This window comes from Ostrinia furnacalis, unplaced genomic scaffold, assembly GCF_004193835.3.
Source record: "Ostrinia furnacalis isolate ACB-3 unplaced genomic scaffold, ASM419383v2 OfSCF6942, whole genome shotgun sequence".
Taxonomy (NCBI): domain Eukaryota; kingdom Metazoa; phylum Arthropoda; class Insecta; order Lepidoptera; family Crambidae; genus Ostrinia; species Ostrinia furnacalis.
In genome coordinates, this window is record NW_021137181.1 from 379,283 (window position 1) to 393,732 (window position 14,450).

The 14,450-nt window shown below is 35.9% G+C and overlaps 3 protein-coding genes across 4 annotated transcripts; 1 reads left to right on the forward strand and 2 right to left on the reverse strand.

Moving 5' to 3' along the window:
* Positions 1-1,109: 1,109 nt before the first annotated feature.
* LOC114363038 (probable protein phosphatase CG10417) lies at positions 1,110-3,520 on the reverse strand. The gene is made up of 6 exons (XM_028318633.1): positions 3,312-3,520; positions 2,781-3,015; positions 2,188-2,279; positions 1,973-2,096; positions 1,281-1,468; positions 1,110-1,142 (listed from the first exon to the last, which is right to left on the reverse strand). Exons 1-6 carry the CDS (start codon positions 3,420-3,422, stop codon positions 1,110-1,112), a joined length of 783 nt encoding a protein of 260 aa, XP_028174434.1. The 5' UTR covers positions 3,423-3,520.
* Positions 3,521-5,167: 1,647 nt separating this feature from the next.
* On the forward strand, positions 5,168-8,022 carry LOC114363013 (BTB/POZ domain-containing adapter for CUL3-mediated RhoA degradation protein 3). Its single transcript, XM_028318605.1, has 3 exons — positions 5,168-5,595; positions 5,749-6,008; positions 6,379-8,022. Exons 1-3 carry the CDS (start codon positions 5,430-5,432, stop codon positions 6,829-6,831), a joined length of 879 nt encoding a protein of 292 aa, XP_028174406.1. The 5' UTR covers positions 5,168-5,429; the 3' UTR covers positions 6,832-8,022.
* Positions 8,023-8,342: 320 nt separating this feature from the next.
* LOC114363012 (INO80 complex subunit B) lies at positions 8,343-9,761 on the reverse strand. 2 transcript variants are annotated; one of them, XM_028318604.1, is made up of 3 exons: positions 9,510-9,761; positions 9,036-9,391; positions 8,343-8,924 (listed from the first exon to the last, which is right to left on the reverse strand). In XM_028318604.1, exons 2-3 carry the CDS (start codon positions 9,252-9,254, stop codon positions 8,385-8,387), a joined length of 759 nt encoding a protein of 252 aa, XP_028174405.1. In that variant the 5' UTR covers positions 9,255-9,391; positions 9,510-9,761; the 3' UTR covers positions 8,343-8,384. The 2 variants fall into 2 exon arrangements, with proteins under 2 accessions (XP_028174405.1, XP_028174404.1); XM_028318603.1 differs by having other exon boundaries at positions 9,461-9,760.
* Positions 9,762-14,450: the final 4,689 nt, after the last annotated feature.

Consider the following 14,450-nt stretch of genomic DNA (forward strand, 5'->3'; position numbering starts at 1 on the left):
TAGTTTTTTTTTAAATCGAAATTAAATGATGCGATTTGGGTATTTTGGTGAAATTACTAAAAAACTTAATATAAAAGTAGCCGCCTGACATGGAACGTGTTATGGAGGGTGAAAAAATAGGAAATGACCCATTCTATCCGCCAAATCATTTTGGCACACGATGCGCCAAACACCCTGTATATCAACTTTGTTATATATCAATTTTGTAGGAAAGCCATAGTATTATTTTATTGTATTATTCATGAATACTATTGCATATGTGTTACATAAACATGTTTTTAATGTTTTTAAAACTTAAAATCAGACAAATAAAGCAAAAACATAAAATATCTTTGAAATACGGCAAAATCAACTAAAAAAATAAAAATCTTATGTCAAAAAGTACAAATACAGTAATTATTGTGTATNAAACACCCTGTATATCCGATATATATCAACTTTGATATATATCAATTTTGTATGAAAGCCATAGTATTATTTTATTGTATTATTCATGAATACTATTGCATATGTGTTACATAAACATGTTTTTATAGTTTTTAAACTTAAAATCAGACAAATAAAGCAAAAACATAAAATATTCTGTTAAATACGGCACAATCAACTAAAAAAATAAAAATCTTATGTCAAAAAGTACAAATACAGTAACAAATTTTAAAAGTTGATATATATCATCAAAACCGGCTGGATATATATCGGATATATATCCGATATATATCTTGATATATATCCCTTGATATATATCCTCGAACCCTGGTAGTACGTATACATCGATGATATTTTGTATGTAAATAATTCAAAACAAAACTCTCTTTTTCTCGTAACTCCAGGGATAGATTTCAGTGCGCTTCGGTTTACACATTAGTATAGGCTTGAGGAACAAAATGTACTATGGGTTGATTCTGGGCAACACTTGGTCCAGACCCTGGCACTATCCTTATGAATACAATAAAATTCATCACTCAAACACTTTACACACGCTAACATTGCACATAAAAAACCTCATTCAAAAAACTAATTTTAATTTTGCAAGTAGGCTTTTAAAAGCACTTTTACACAGCATTGAATAGTTTATGGACACTTTTTTATTCAAGCTTGCAACATCCTAACTAAATTGGGTGCATATTAGCTGAGAACTGAACCTACTCAATTTAGTGGAACATTCATATTGTAAAAGCTCAAATACTTCAACTACTGGGTAACAGACACAAGCCTACAGTAAAATAATACACCCTTTTTTTTAAGACATGAGTTTTTATAGATAATGGAATTAAACCCACCTCTCCATTCACATCCTTGTCTTCTTCATTTGAATTAGTTGAGGATACACCACCAGAGTCTTCGTCCGGTTTATCCGGGGTCGTGTCCATCTCAACAGCACCGTTTTTGCTGGACGAAGCGCCCTCGCCTGCCTGTTCCGAGCTTGATCCTGCAGCAAACGACAACCCTGAACTCGAACTTGAGGCTCCTGCAATATGTTTTGCATAATAATATCCTAATCAGTTGTATTTAATAGGGGCTATGACGTACAGTTCTTTTGTGTATAGAATTCAACTATCACTATCAAGCTAAAATCATTTTATGTAACATTTAAACCTAGCTAACCACATTAGAAATGTGAACAATAGGCATTCTATTATGGTTCCATTTTTTACATAATGATTAATGTATAAAAACCCAAATAAATATTTAATACAGAGATTATGCTTTGAAGGTCAAGGTCTTGTCTTATTTTGCATTAAAATTGCAACTGTAAAGATTATATCACCTCAACAAATGAAAATAAATAATGGAATGATTATATTATGTATTAAACATTTTTGTTACCTAAAATATATTTTCAAAACCCTGCTGTTATGCAATGAAAAATATGAATGGAATTGAATGAAATGAATTTTTAAAGGAACCAAATGGGGAGACTTGTTCCATCCATTGAAACAGAATAATATTGGAGCCTGAAATCATCACATACCTGAGCCACCTGGTTCATCTGTATTCTTCTTGGCTCGCAAACAGGGAGACAAGGGTGTAGCTGTGTCGCCTAGTTTTGCGCGGTGCAGCGTGCTCAGCTTATTTTCATACTTGGCCAGAACCTCCTGTTACAATAATAGTGTTAAAGGAAGACTGCTCAGAAAAATAATGTCAATTTAATGAGTATACTGATTTATGTATATTTTAAAGGCTCACCTGTAAAGGCAGACTTGCTTCTTGGTATAAATTACTGACGTTTTCATCCTCGGACTCATCATTGTCGCTCGGACCTGGAGGATTTATTTCACCTATAAGAAACAAGATCACCTAAGGTGTTCAATTTGTTTTCAATTTATGAAGGTAATAGTGTTGTTAATTTTCAGTCATTTCATTTTCTTTCACATCACACACATTAAAAAAAAATAGATTGGTGCACATTTTTAATGAATAGAATAGGATTGTTCAATTAATTAAATTAATTACCAGTTGCTAAGAAGTCTAACTTAAAAATCATACTTCTAGAAAATATTCATTTGCCAAGTTAGTTAGCTCACAGATAACATGAGATTATCAAAGATTGACAATAATTTATGTTTTAATTAACCTAGGGTTACACATGGCTTGGCAAATACTTATTTTAAAGGACATTATAAGGTCAAACATTTAATTGTTGTTTTTTTGCAACAATTTAGATTGATAAATAATTTTAAGGTTAGGTTTGTTGTTGCTTGGGATGTTTATGACTTAGATAGCTTTTTGGGTTTAATATGTAGTTATTTGATAAAATCATAATAATTTATGTTCTTTACCTGCAAGTTCTTTTAAAATATCCATAACCTCTTTGGTAGCAATAGTGGCATCAAATCCCAGGAATGCATCTTCTAATGCTTTTACAAGTTCACCACTTTTGTAAGCTTCTGTATTCTTTATGTAGTCCGGTAGGTTTTGTGAGCAATATGTTGCTACTTCTGCCCCACCGTGACCATCATACACAGCAAAGAATGATGTGTTCACATCAAAATCTAATATCGTATTGTGTGCATCCTGCAAAGTTATCATGAATAGTTATGAAACTCTGTCGATTTAAACGTTACATTTTGCAGAAACTAAGCAAAAGAGTAACGAGTACATAAATACAAATATGATAATGCACATAGGTTACAGAATATACCACCAGTGAGGGAAATAGCGAAAGGCTAGACAGTAACAATAAAAGCTTTTAACGACGAAAACGATTGAATAATAACATATATTATGATAATATTGCATGGTTCGCGGCTTAAATATTGCTTTATTAGGCACAAATATACTAATAATTAGCAAAGAAACAATATCGGTACCTCTTGATTGACACGCCACCCCTGCATGGAGCTGGCGCCACACTCCAGTTTCGCGTTTGCTTCATCGCTTGACACTTTTTCAGTTACTGGTTCCGATAAATATGCACCCATTTTGGAATGTTATACAAATAATCATGAAATAAAGAATGAATGAGGCGCGAAAATTCTCCAAAATATCACGCAGGCGGTAAGTAGCAAGAGTCAGTCAACCNCCGTACCCTGCAGTCAACCGCCGGATATAATGTTGCCTGAATAAAAAATAAAACTACCCATTGATACACTAAACTTTAAAACACAAATCCCCATCTTTTAAGCTCAGTTTAATAAGGCATCTATAAATGATAATTTAATACACAGGATTAATAACAATACCAAAATAGTCTTTATTTTAGTTTAAACAGGATGTGAATTTTAAAGAAAGAAAGAAAGAAAGAAAGAAAAAAATATTTTAGTTCATATAATGTTTTGTTTAATCAGAAATCTTTAACAAAAACCGCTGGCTGGCGGTTCTTATTTAAGATTTCTGCCCTTGCTTGCGTCTTACGGTGCTATTACGTCTTTCTACTAAGTAACGTCAAATCATTAAAAAAACATAAATGTAGAATTTATCAAAGAAGCTATCGTTTCCCTTCTAGCTAGCTGTTACGTACACCATAAAGATAAATATTTTCAAAATAATGGATTTGAAAACATTCTACATTGTACTTAAACATTCTACATCATAAAAACAATAATTCTTTGAAGGTTATGAGGGCCTATGTGTGCGTGAACTGTGTGTATGTGTGCGTGGACTTTATGTATGTATGTGTGCGTGTACTATGTATGTATGTGAGCGTTACGTACGTAGGTTAAGTACAGGGAATTTAACACCAGGCTGTCAATTAGTAGGCTCAAAAATTTGACAGAGAGGGTTCTCTATTTCCTATGTATTACTTTTCTCTATGCACTGGACAGTAAAACAATCAATGATATCCGTAAAGTTAGTAATCTTCTGTTGCTTGCTGTTGCTTGCTGCGTGATTGGTGGATTTTGACATATCTGTCAATGTCATGTCAAAAATAACCAATCCGTAGGAGAACCAAAGTAACCGACATAGCTCGCAGAATTGCTAAAATCAAGTGGCAGTGGGCGGGGCACATAGCTCGTAGAGACGATGGCCGTTGGGGCAGGAAAGTTCTCGAGTGGCGACCACGGGCTGGAAGACGTAGCGTGGGCAGGCCTCCTACTAGGTGGACCGACGATCTGGTAAAGGTCGCGGGAAGAGCCTGGATGCGGGCAGCGCAGGACCGTTCATTGTGGAAAACCTTGGGGGAGGCCTTTGTCCAGCAGTGGACGTCATTTGGCTGAAACAACAACAACAACAATTTGTTTCAAAGATTGATTTCAAACTTGTATAAACGTGAAAATAAAGTTGGTTTCATGGGCTTGTTAAATATTGTGTATGATATTATGAACAGTGTGTCCACACAAGTGATTATGGTGTAATTGTGTATGAAAGTGTTTGTTTACATCTCTGCTGGATTCTAAAAAATCAAGGTATAGAAATGATTGAATATTGATTACCCTTCAAGTAAGCACATTTGATGTGTAATGGCAACACTTATGCATTTAAAAAAAAAATAGACAATCACTTTTTACTTTTTAACTTGTCTTTGGATTTTGTTTGATTTTTTAAAATTATGGCTTGGGCCACAGGCTTGGGCAGAAAGATAAAATTCATTTTGAAATAAAATAACAATGGCATTAATTTCATAGACAAAAATTACGATCGCGCGATTGTGCGAGTGAATAAACGATATATGTAAAAAGGAGATAAAATACATCTCATTCAATCGAACGTGGGTGTGCTAGAAAAAGATCAAGCTAAAAAAGAGTGAGATAGACAACTATTTAACAAAAAAAAAATTTATTTCATTGATTGAGTTGAGATTTGTGTTTTTGAAAGAAATCGTCAAAAAGTATTAAATTACGAAATTGTTCGATGAAAATAAAGAGGAAGGAAATATAACGATTAATATCGTGTATTGTAGTTCCTATCCGAGGGGCTTCTCTTCTCTCAAAATAGTAGGGGTGTATTGTAGTTCGTGCAGTGACCCGTACAGATTTTCGTCGTATAAAATGTCGGGCGATCACAAAACTCTGATAAAAGGCAGTCCATCGCAATACGTGAAGTTAAATGTGGGCGGTACTCTCTTTTACACTACGCTTGGTACACTGACCAAGAGTGACAATATGCTGAGGACGATGTTCAGTGGGAGGATGGAGGTGCTCACAGATTCTGAAGGTATTTTTTATGACTAGAACTACAGCCGATATTTTATCACTTTCATATTCTATAGCAAGTAGGTAATGTGAATGACATGATGCACTTCCCAGTTGCTACCTAATTTCTTTTATTCATTGTAAAATGTTCTAACAATCTGTGTCTAAATTTCAGGCTGGATACTTATTGACCGGTGTGGCAAGCATTTTGGGACTATACTAAATTATCTCCGTGATGGCACAGTTGCACTGCCAGACAGTTATCGTGAAGTTATGGAGTTATTAGCTGAAGCGAAATACTTTCTGATTGAGGAGTTGACGGAATCATGCCAGCAAGCTTTGGCAAAGAAGGAGAGAGAAGCAGAGCCTATTTGCAGAGTGCCCCTTATTACATCACATAAAGAGGAGCAGTTGCTTATTATGTCAACATCCAAGGTATGCATTTTAGCTTTTAACTGATATCTTTCGAACTAGTAACTTACACTCCTTACTTTATTCTTCACATGCTTTGAAAGACAGTTATAATTAAGGACTGAACATGTTTTAAAATATTGATGATGATCCATCCGACCAATTTCGCATTGAGGGCATCGGAGCACGCCGCCAACATAGTTATAGTGAATGGCGGCAGATGGACGGGCCTTCAAGTCATTGCTTTAAAATATTAGCAGAGTTCCCAACATTATTCTTTATGCTATTTTTTTAATAGTATTTCATACTCTCCCAATAATAAGAGCTCGCATTAGCCTTAATGTCAATTAACCACAATCTATCTTTCACTAATCAGAAATTTTTAAATTTTCAGCCTGTGGTGAAGCTGCTTATCAACAGACACAACAACAAATATTCATACACAAGCACTTCTGATGACAACCTTCTAAAGAATATTGAATTGTTTGACAAATTGTCACTACGCTTCAGTGGCAGAGTTCTTTTCATAAAAGATGTTATTGGATCCAATGAAATATGTTGCTGGTCCTTCTTTGGACATGGAAAGAAGTGTGCTGAGGTTTGCTGCACGTCCATTGTGTATGCCACTGACAAGAAACACACTAAGGTAGAGTTTCCAGAAGCTAGAATTTATGAAGAAACATTAGGAATATTATTGTATGAGAGCAGAAATGGACCTGATCAGGATTTGATTCAAGCTACGTCGTCTCGCGGTGCTGTTGGAGGGCTGTCCTGCACCAGCGATGAGGAGGAGGAGCGCTCGGGCTTGGCGCGTCTCAGATCGAATAAGCAGAATAACCAGTCTTAGCGGTTACAGTCTGGCTTGGCGCGCCTTAGGAGCTCTAAACGCACTAATGTCTGATACCAAGCTGGAATCTCTCTGCCATGTTGTTGGCTGCCATGCTTTGGTCTGTAGATTTTATGAGCTGTGCCCATGCCTTGTTCTCTATGGGTCTCTATTTCTACGAGCTCTCTTGGGGATGTGAATGGTTACGATGGAATGGAAATAGCATTTACGATTCAAAAGCAGGTGGAAAAAACTGATTGGACATCTTTAAGTGTTTACATATCCATGTTGTGTTAGTTGGTGTAAGTGCGTCACAAAATAGTAAATAGAAAAAGTATATCAATGACAGTCCAGTGTTAGAAGAATAGCTGGTAGTGACATTGAGATTGATTATGCTGGAATTTCTGTATACGATGCATTCATAATACCAAACAAAATCAAGTGTAGTGTAATTTAGTAAGGATATAAGAAATTAACATGATGAAGAATTCTATTTTTTCCCCAACTTATTACTTGTGTCTTGTAAACTAGATTAAAATGTAAAATAGAATGTTATTATTGTAGCTACTAAGAATTCGTAAACAATGTGTACAAGATTCACAGTACATTTACATGGTACTTTAAATTATTGTATGCATATAATCACATTACATAGCTCAAGTAATTTGCCAAATCAGTGTTGTTTAGATGTTAGGACAACATTCCTGAAATAATGGTTAAGAAGCTCATTAAGGAAGCAAGTATTGTATTCATGTCGAACAAGTAAAATAATAGTCTATTTGCTAGATGAGTGAGTACTTATCACTATGTCCAATGTAGTGCAGATAGCTGCACATTCCTACATAGCCGCATTAGTACAATATGAATATTTATGGTCCTTAGGCATATAGGAAATTTTTTACAAAAATAATTTTAATTCAGTCCTACTGTTTTTACACTTTGTTGTTGAGATGCCATTTTGTTTAAGTAGTCAGATTGTTGAGCAAAGTCTAGTCTGATATGTATTTTTTTAATTTATCCTATTAAATTATGTTGAATTTGTGCAGTGGCTGATGAACGATTGGGAGGCTATTTATTAATATTAATAATGCAATAATTACAAGTCATTAATTACTGCACAAATGTATATTTTTATGGGAGATGCTCTTATTTGTCCACATTTTGATAATGGTTAACTATTTCTTATTAGTTCCCATGCAAGACTGGTTTCTGTATAGAGAAACCACATTGTGTACCTTGTATTAATAATATAATAATAATTATAACTATGTAAAATTTAACTTGTTAATCTTACAAAATATATGCTCACTGTTTAGCTGTCTGTTGTAGTTTAATTTAAAAATATTTTCCTGTTTCAATTTATCAAAGAATCACATCCTATACATATTTTGTTTTAGGTCAGTCATTTATTACATAAAAAATAACATTATCTATCTTAGATAGCAATTTACTACAAGATGAAACATTTACTTACTTATGTTGTCCAGAATAATTTTAGATCTGGGTTGAAAACAAGTAAAATATCACAAAAATTACCCAATAGGTACTTTATTTTTCTTATTTTACTTCTACAGTTATACTAAGGTCATTAAATTTGTTTTGTAACACTCTAGACTACATAAAGGAATTCCACTTTTGGAACAGTTGTATTTTTTGACATTCGGACATCCTTCAATACCACACTTTATTGGCGCCGGCGCTTCAATGGGTGGCTGAGCTTCTATAGGAAATGGTATTCCAGGTGGTAAAGTCAAAGATATTTCATTATTATTGTTTTTATAAACGATCATAGGTTCCAGTTTTTTTAATGGTTTACCTTTCTGGGCATTCTTTAAATTTTTAGATTCTTGTTTCTTCAATAATCTATCCATTGTTTTTTTCTTGTCCTTTTCACGCTTTTCATCAGCCAGCTGTTTTCTTTTTTGTGATTTTAGGGCTGCTTTTTGTATTGCTTCAGCTGTCATGACTTTCTCTTTGTAACCCGATGGTAGTGCTAAAAGGACTTCGCCTCCTGGGCTAGTTTCTTTATCAGTTCCTCTCTCATACATGGCTCTCTGTCTTGCGGTCATCATTTTAGGATCCTTTGGTTTTATTTTTTTCAACTCTTCATCAACCTGTGCAAAATATTATGGTCTTTACAAATGAAATACTAGGAATATTTTCTTACTAAATTGGGAAAGCAAATATTTTGTAACAGAATTTAGAAAATTAAAATATAATATCACCTCTTCCAGTTTGCCTGACTTGATTGCATCAAGCCATCTCTCTTCCTCACTTGAAGTACCACTATCTCTACCCTTTTTCTTTTTCTTCACTGTTGCTTTTGGTGGTGTACTTGATGAGGATCCAGGCATGGATCTCCTAGAATCTGACGAAGACTTCATTGTTTGGGCTTTAAGTAAATCTGCTGCAGATGTCCCTGGCAGTTCTTTACCAGTTTTCATCTTTATTTTGTATGGTTTGTCAACAATGTCCTCGTAGGAAACATCAATGGATGTGTCACTATCAAATTCATTTTCAATTTTGCGTTTCTTGAACTTTTTGTGCTTGTGGCGCTTGAGTTTCTTGGGTGGAGATGTGTCTGTAAAATAATGGTTTTATTAGTCCAATTCAATAACAGAAACTTAATAGGTTACAGAAATTCTACTACCAATTACAATCTCGTCGTCTGTAGTGCTTGGTTCTCGCTGACGTCGTACCATTTCTATGTTAATTATTTTGTTATGATGATCATTTAGCTCGAACCAAAATTATATGAATATGAAGATGGCGGATTCCTTTATTGCACGTTTCCTTTAGACTCAAAGACAAATCTTAATAAACAAACGAGTTAGAGTACACAGTAGTTAACATTCAGGATTTGGTTAATGTTAATTTTAATAATTTGTAATCAATAACAACAAAACAAATCGTAGGAATTTGTAGGTTATCTTTTTTGACAGTGTTGACAACTTTTTTTTTAATGTATACCTATGCATGGCACAAGATTAATGTGAAATAAGCATAGAGGAATTAATATTCCTCTATAGAAATAAGGTTTAATATGTGAAATAAAAATAAAGTTTGTCCATTAGGACGTAAAATCGTGCAAAATTTTTCTAGGAATTTAGTATTACTTATTCCTACCTAATTTATTTTTGCTCAACAATAAATTATTAAAGGAAAATGATAGGCAAAGGTAGAAAAAGGTAGGTAATATTCGTTAAAACTAAGTTTACCTACAACCAAATGACGTCCACTGCTGGACAAAGTCTGCCCCAAGAAGTTCCACAACGACCGGTCCTGCGCTGCACGCATCCAAGTTCTTCCCGCGACCTTCAAAAGATCGTCGGTCCACGTAGTGGGAGACCTGCCCGAGCTACGTCTTCCGGCCCGTGGTCGCCACTAGAGAAATTTTTCTACCCGAACCCAACGGCCATCATCTCTACAAGCTATGTGCTCCGCCCACTGCCACTTGATTTTACCAATTCTGCAGGCTATATTTTCCTGCGGATCTCCTCAATGCAAATTGGAACCTTATGAAGATTAGACCGAATGCAATACATTTGAATTCAAATCTTTACTATTAAATCGCGTGCGAGGCATTGAACTAATATTATTACTACGTAGAGTACATTATTATAACTCAATGGTGCGAGGTGATTTAAAATTCGTAATTATATAATTTTACTAGCTGTAGGTACTTAATTCTAAAAGAATATTTTTAATGGTACACTAATGAACTTATAATCAAAGTATCGGCCGCCTTGCATAATCACGCAAGTTAATTTATTTATTCCATCCTCGGCACGCGATTCCTGCACGTTATGGCGGAAATATAACATTCACGTGTTTGTTTTTGGATCCGTCGGAATGTGGTTAGGGCGGCAAATAATCTCGCATCATTTATTTCGATGTGGTTTATGGATTTGATTAAAGCACAATATTGAAAATAGAAAGTTTCGTGCTATCGTAAGTTAAGATGTATTTAGATAGTCCAGTCAATGAATGCCTTAACGACGGTGTAGAGAGAAATCCGTGGAACACAATTTCTGACATCGGGACTTTATTTAGCCTAGTTAGGTGGTGAACATAGCAAAAGTCCCCGCCCTTAGCCTTTGAGCCGGCGGGGAGAGGGGGGTTTAAAGGTACCACTTTTCGGTTTTTCGCTTAATCCTCGGAAACTATGCGTCCCAGTGACATGACTACTATGAACCAAAAAAAGCTTATTCAATTTGCTACAGGTGAGACTATCAAGTTTTTCTATATCTTGTATAGTTTTTGCGGCATCTGCTCTAGAAGGTCTGTAAAGTTGGATATTTTATTTTTGTCTTACATGTTCTTTTCAGGAGAAAATCGACTAAATCAACATTGAGCAAACACTATAGACATGCAGGAGCATGTTAAGCCTAGTTCTAGGGAGGTGACTGCACCGTGCNACTTGAATATTCAACTGCAATGTCTGCTCATGAACGCTTCAAACTCGGTACTTCTTTCCCATTCCCATAAAATTCAACACTTAGAAAGTGACAAAATTTTTAAAATAGGTAGTTGAAACAACCGGCCGATGGGGCAGAAAGGTTCTGGAATGGAGGCCGCGTACCGGAAAACGCAGCGTGAGACGTCCACCTACAAGGTGGACCGACGACATCGTAAAGGTAGCAGGGAAGCGCTGGACGCAGGCCGCTACCAATCGATCAACATGGAAAGCATTGGGGGAGGCCTATGTTCAGCAGTGGACGTCCTGTGGCTGAAATGATGATGATGACAGCTAATTTTCATAGTGGACTGTACTATACGATAAACATGTCAGTCAATTAGTACCATTAGTTTTCCGCAACATGGCGAGGGTTTTTATGTTCCTGGTCAGGCTATAGAAAGTTTCGTGCCATCGTAGGTTAGGATGTACCTACCTATACATATTTAGAGTGGTTGTTAAGTAATAAACTGAAATGTACTTATTCAAATAAATGGTAGATATTATGCTATGTTTATGAAACATTAAATTGAACTGAAATAACCCGAGAAACTATCGGATATCGTTTCATTTCATAGGCAATCGCCGATAAAGTACGAAGTAATAGCCTTTCCCTTTTCATCCAATTTTGTGTTACAAATCTGTACGCTATTAAAGGAACCTTTTACCAAAACATAGTCTAAATGGCATTTAGATTATAGGCTCAAGAACACACTAAGCTGTTATCTCTTATAATCGGTGCTCCATCTTGGTAGAGCTCATTTTCTCTGGGCTGAAATGTAAACCGGTGTATATTGCCTATTTGCCAGACACTATTTTCTTACATATTGGAAAATTAGCTTACTTGTACACGTAACGCACACGTGTGCAGGAAAATGTAAGCTTAAAAATTTAGACCTAGATATTTCTACTGCCACTAATAAGCAGTTTAATTACTTTTTATTAATTGAAGTTCCTCTAGCCATGTAACTACTTAAAGCTTATAATATAACAATTACTAATAGATGTATTAATTAAAAATAAATAAGTATTGTACCAACAGATATGGATTAGAGTGCAATGGAGGGAAGTCAAACCTTAACTTCGAACTCCTCCTACTTAATTTATGTTCTTTTGATTAATTTCGTTGCGGGTCCAATGACAGTTTAACTTTCCTCCGGGAAAAACTTGACCTTCACTGGTAAGTAGGAACTTAAAGGGTGTACAATGTACACTGTACATTATAGCCATAATCTTCCTCTTCATATACGAACGAGTACAAACTTATTAAATGTTAGAAGCTCTGTGTTTCTTTACTATTTTTAAAGTAGTGACTGTACTACTTTAGCGTTTCATTACGTTAGCATATTGTATGGATAAACCATGTTTGTCTGGCTAGCGGCTATAATAAAATTCACATACATGTGCTACGTTTACCGATACCAATGTAGAATCTGCTTGTTTCGGTTTTCAGACGGTTTGACATTTATTGGCGTCCGAATAACTATTTGTACGATGGTACATGTGGATTTCGCAATAGTCTCCCTCGACAATTATATGAGTAGATGTTACACACACAGTCATAGACACAGATATAGATATACATAGATAACGCAAGTAACACGATCTGAGCCCCGATTACGGTAATTTTTAACGTCAACAATCCAGACACGCTTCTCGATTCTGCGATACGATTGGTCGTTCAACAGCGCACGTCAGCTGTTTTGACCAATCGTATTGCAGAATCAGAAACGCATCAGAAACGCGTCTGGATTGTAGACGTTAAAAGTTACCGTAATCGGGGCTCTGTATTAAAACCAAGCGTGCCGACTTTTTAACACCTACTGTGACGTCACAGCCAACATTTAGTGACGGGAAATCGTAATCGATTCAAAGATGCCGATACCGCCGTTGCCCCAACGCACCGCTACGATCACAGAAATGGCATCGATTATCTGACAGACGAATGAGATACACAGACGAATGATATTAAACGGNTCATAGATATTATGATGTGTTTGGAATGGAATTATGATTTTGATTATTTACAAAGATAAGTAGGTAATTCAATTAATTTTGACATAGACATTTTTGGTTTGGAGTCTCGTCTTGGAGTTTTGTTTGATTCCCAGCTTAAGCTTTTAGGTACATCATAGATGAGATAGTTCGAGCATGCCAGGTTAAATAAACTGGGTAAGTAGGCTGTAATTTGGGTAAAAACCACTACCCAATATTACACCAATAATATAATTTCCTGTAGCTTTATCCTATGTAGGTATACCTACCTACATTCTGTCATGTCATGGGATACGAATAGGTACAAGTAGTAATGTATCCATCACTCAGTACGTGAAACAATTCCATACTGTCCATTAGCAAGGCCATAGCCATCTTGATCCGGAAGCGTGTACCAACAGGGACTCGCAGGGGACCAGCGGGTACTAACAGGGGACCCCGCAATGGTAGGCCATTAGACGGGGCTATTATCTCCTTTATCCCCCTTGACGGGGGCAATCAGGAAATGGAACTGAAACCACTGTCAAGATGAATCTTACTTATTTTCTCAAAAATACTTTACGTAGAGTTTAATTTTGAAACGACAGTGATTTAAAAACGGACGATAAAAACTAAGTATCGTAAAACTGTCTATTCCACTTTGATCACCTTGTTCAGATGGTGTCCTTTGATCACCCATGGATAAGTCCACTTTGATCACCGAGGTGATACTTATTATTATTATCTATGGGTGAACAAAGCAAAGGACACCAAAGTGACGCCTGGAGTTCACTTTGATCACCTGGGTGATCAAGGTTTCTTACTAATTATGTTACTGGGTCATAATGAATAATGTAGGCGATCACCTGGGTGATCAAGGTGGAATAGACCTAAAAACGAATTTCAGTTTCCAAACGATCGGCGCAATCAGTCTAACTTAAGGTTCTCCCGCTTGTTAGTAAGGTGACGCCTTTGATATCAAACTTCAATCAAATTTCCAAATGTGAACGTTAATAACACTTAAGGGTGTGTAGAGTGTATTGTATCGGAGTAAATCGTTTGAGGTGAATGTCAGTGTTCGGGCCAGTGGCTAGCAGTCGCGGGCGCGAGGACGGGACATGGTCGCCCGTTGGCACCTAATCGGGTGGAAACTAACGTAGCTGGGTGCGTTAAAGCGATTCTGTTACGGTTTGGGTAGTAGTGTATTGCA

Excerpts from the sequence above, each read along its gene's own strand:
- LOC114363038 (XM_028318633.1), bottom strand. The coding sequence starts at position 3,422 with ATGGGTGCATATTTATCGGAACCAGTAACTGAAAAAGTGTCAAGCGAT. Across the intron at positions 2,280-2,780 it reads TATTTTAAAAGAACTTGCAG|GTGAAATAAATCCTCCAGGT; the intron begins GTAAAGAACATA and ends TGTTTCTTATAG. Across the intron at positions 1,469-1,972 it reads AGATGAACCAGGTGGCTCAG|GAGCCTCAAGTTCGAGTTCA; the intron begins GTATGTGATGAT and ends AACATATTGCAG.
- LOC114363013 (XM_028318605.1), top strand. The coding sequence starts at position 5,430 with ATGTCGGGCGATCACAAAACTCTGATAAAAGGCAGTCCATCGCAATAC. Across the intron at positions 5,596-5,748 it reads GGTGCTCACAGATTCTGAAG|GCTGGATACTTATTGACCGG; the intron begins GTATTTTTTATG and ends TCTAAATTTCAG. Across the intron at positions 6,009-6,378 it reads TTATTATGTCAACATCCAAG|CCTGTGGTGAAGCTGCTTAT; the intron begins GTATGCATTTTA and ends TTAAATTTTCAG.
- LOC114363012 (XM_028318603.1), bottom strand. The coding sequence starts at position 9,512 with ATGGTACGACGTCAGCGAGAACCAAGCACTACAGACGACGAGATTGTA. Across the intron at positions 9,392-9,460 it reads AGACGACGAGATTGTAATTG|ACACATCTCCACCCAAGAAA; the intron begins GTAGTAGAATTT and ends ATTATTTTACAG. Across the intron at positions 8,925-9,035 it reads AGTCAGGCAAACTGGAAGAG|GTTGATGAAGAGTTGAAAAA; the intron begins GTGATATTATAT and ends TATTTTGCACAG.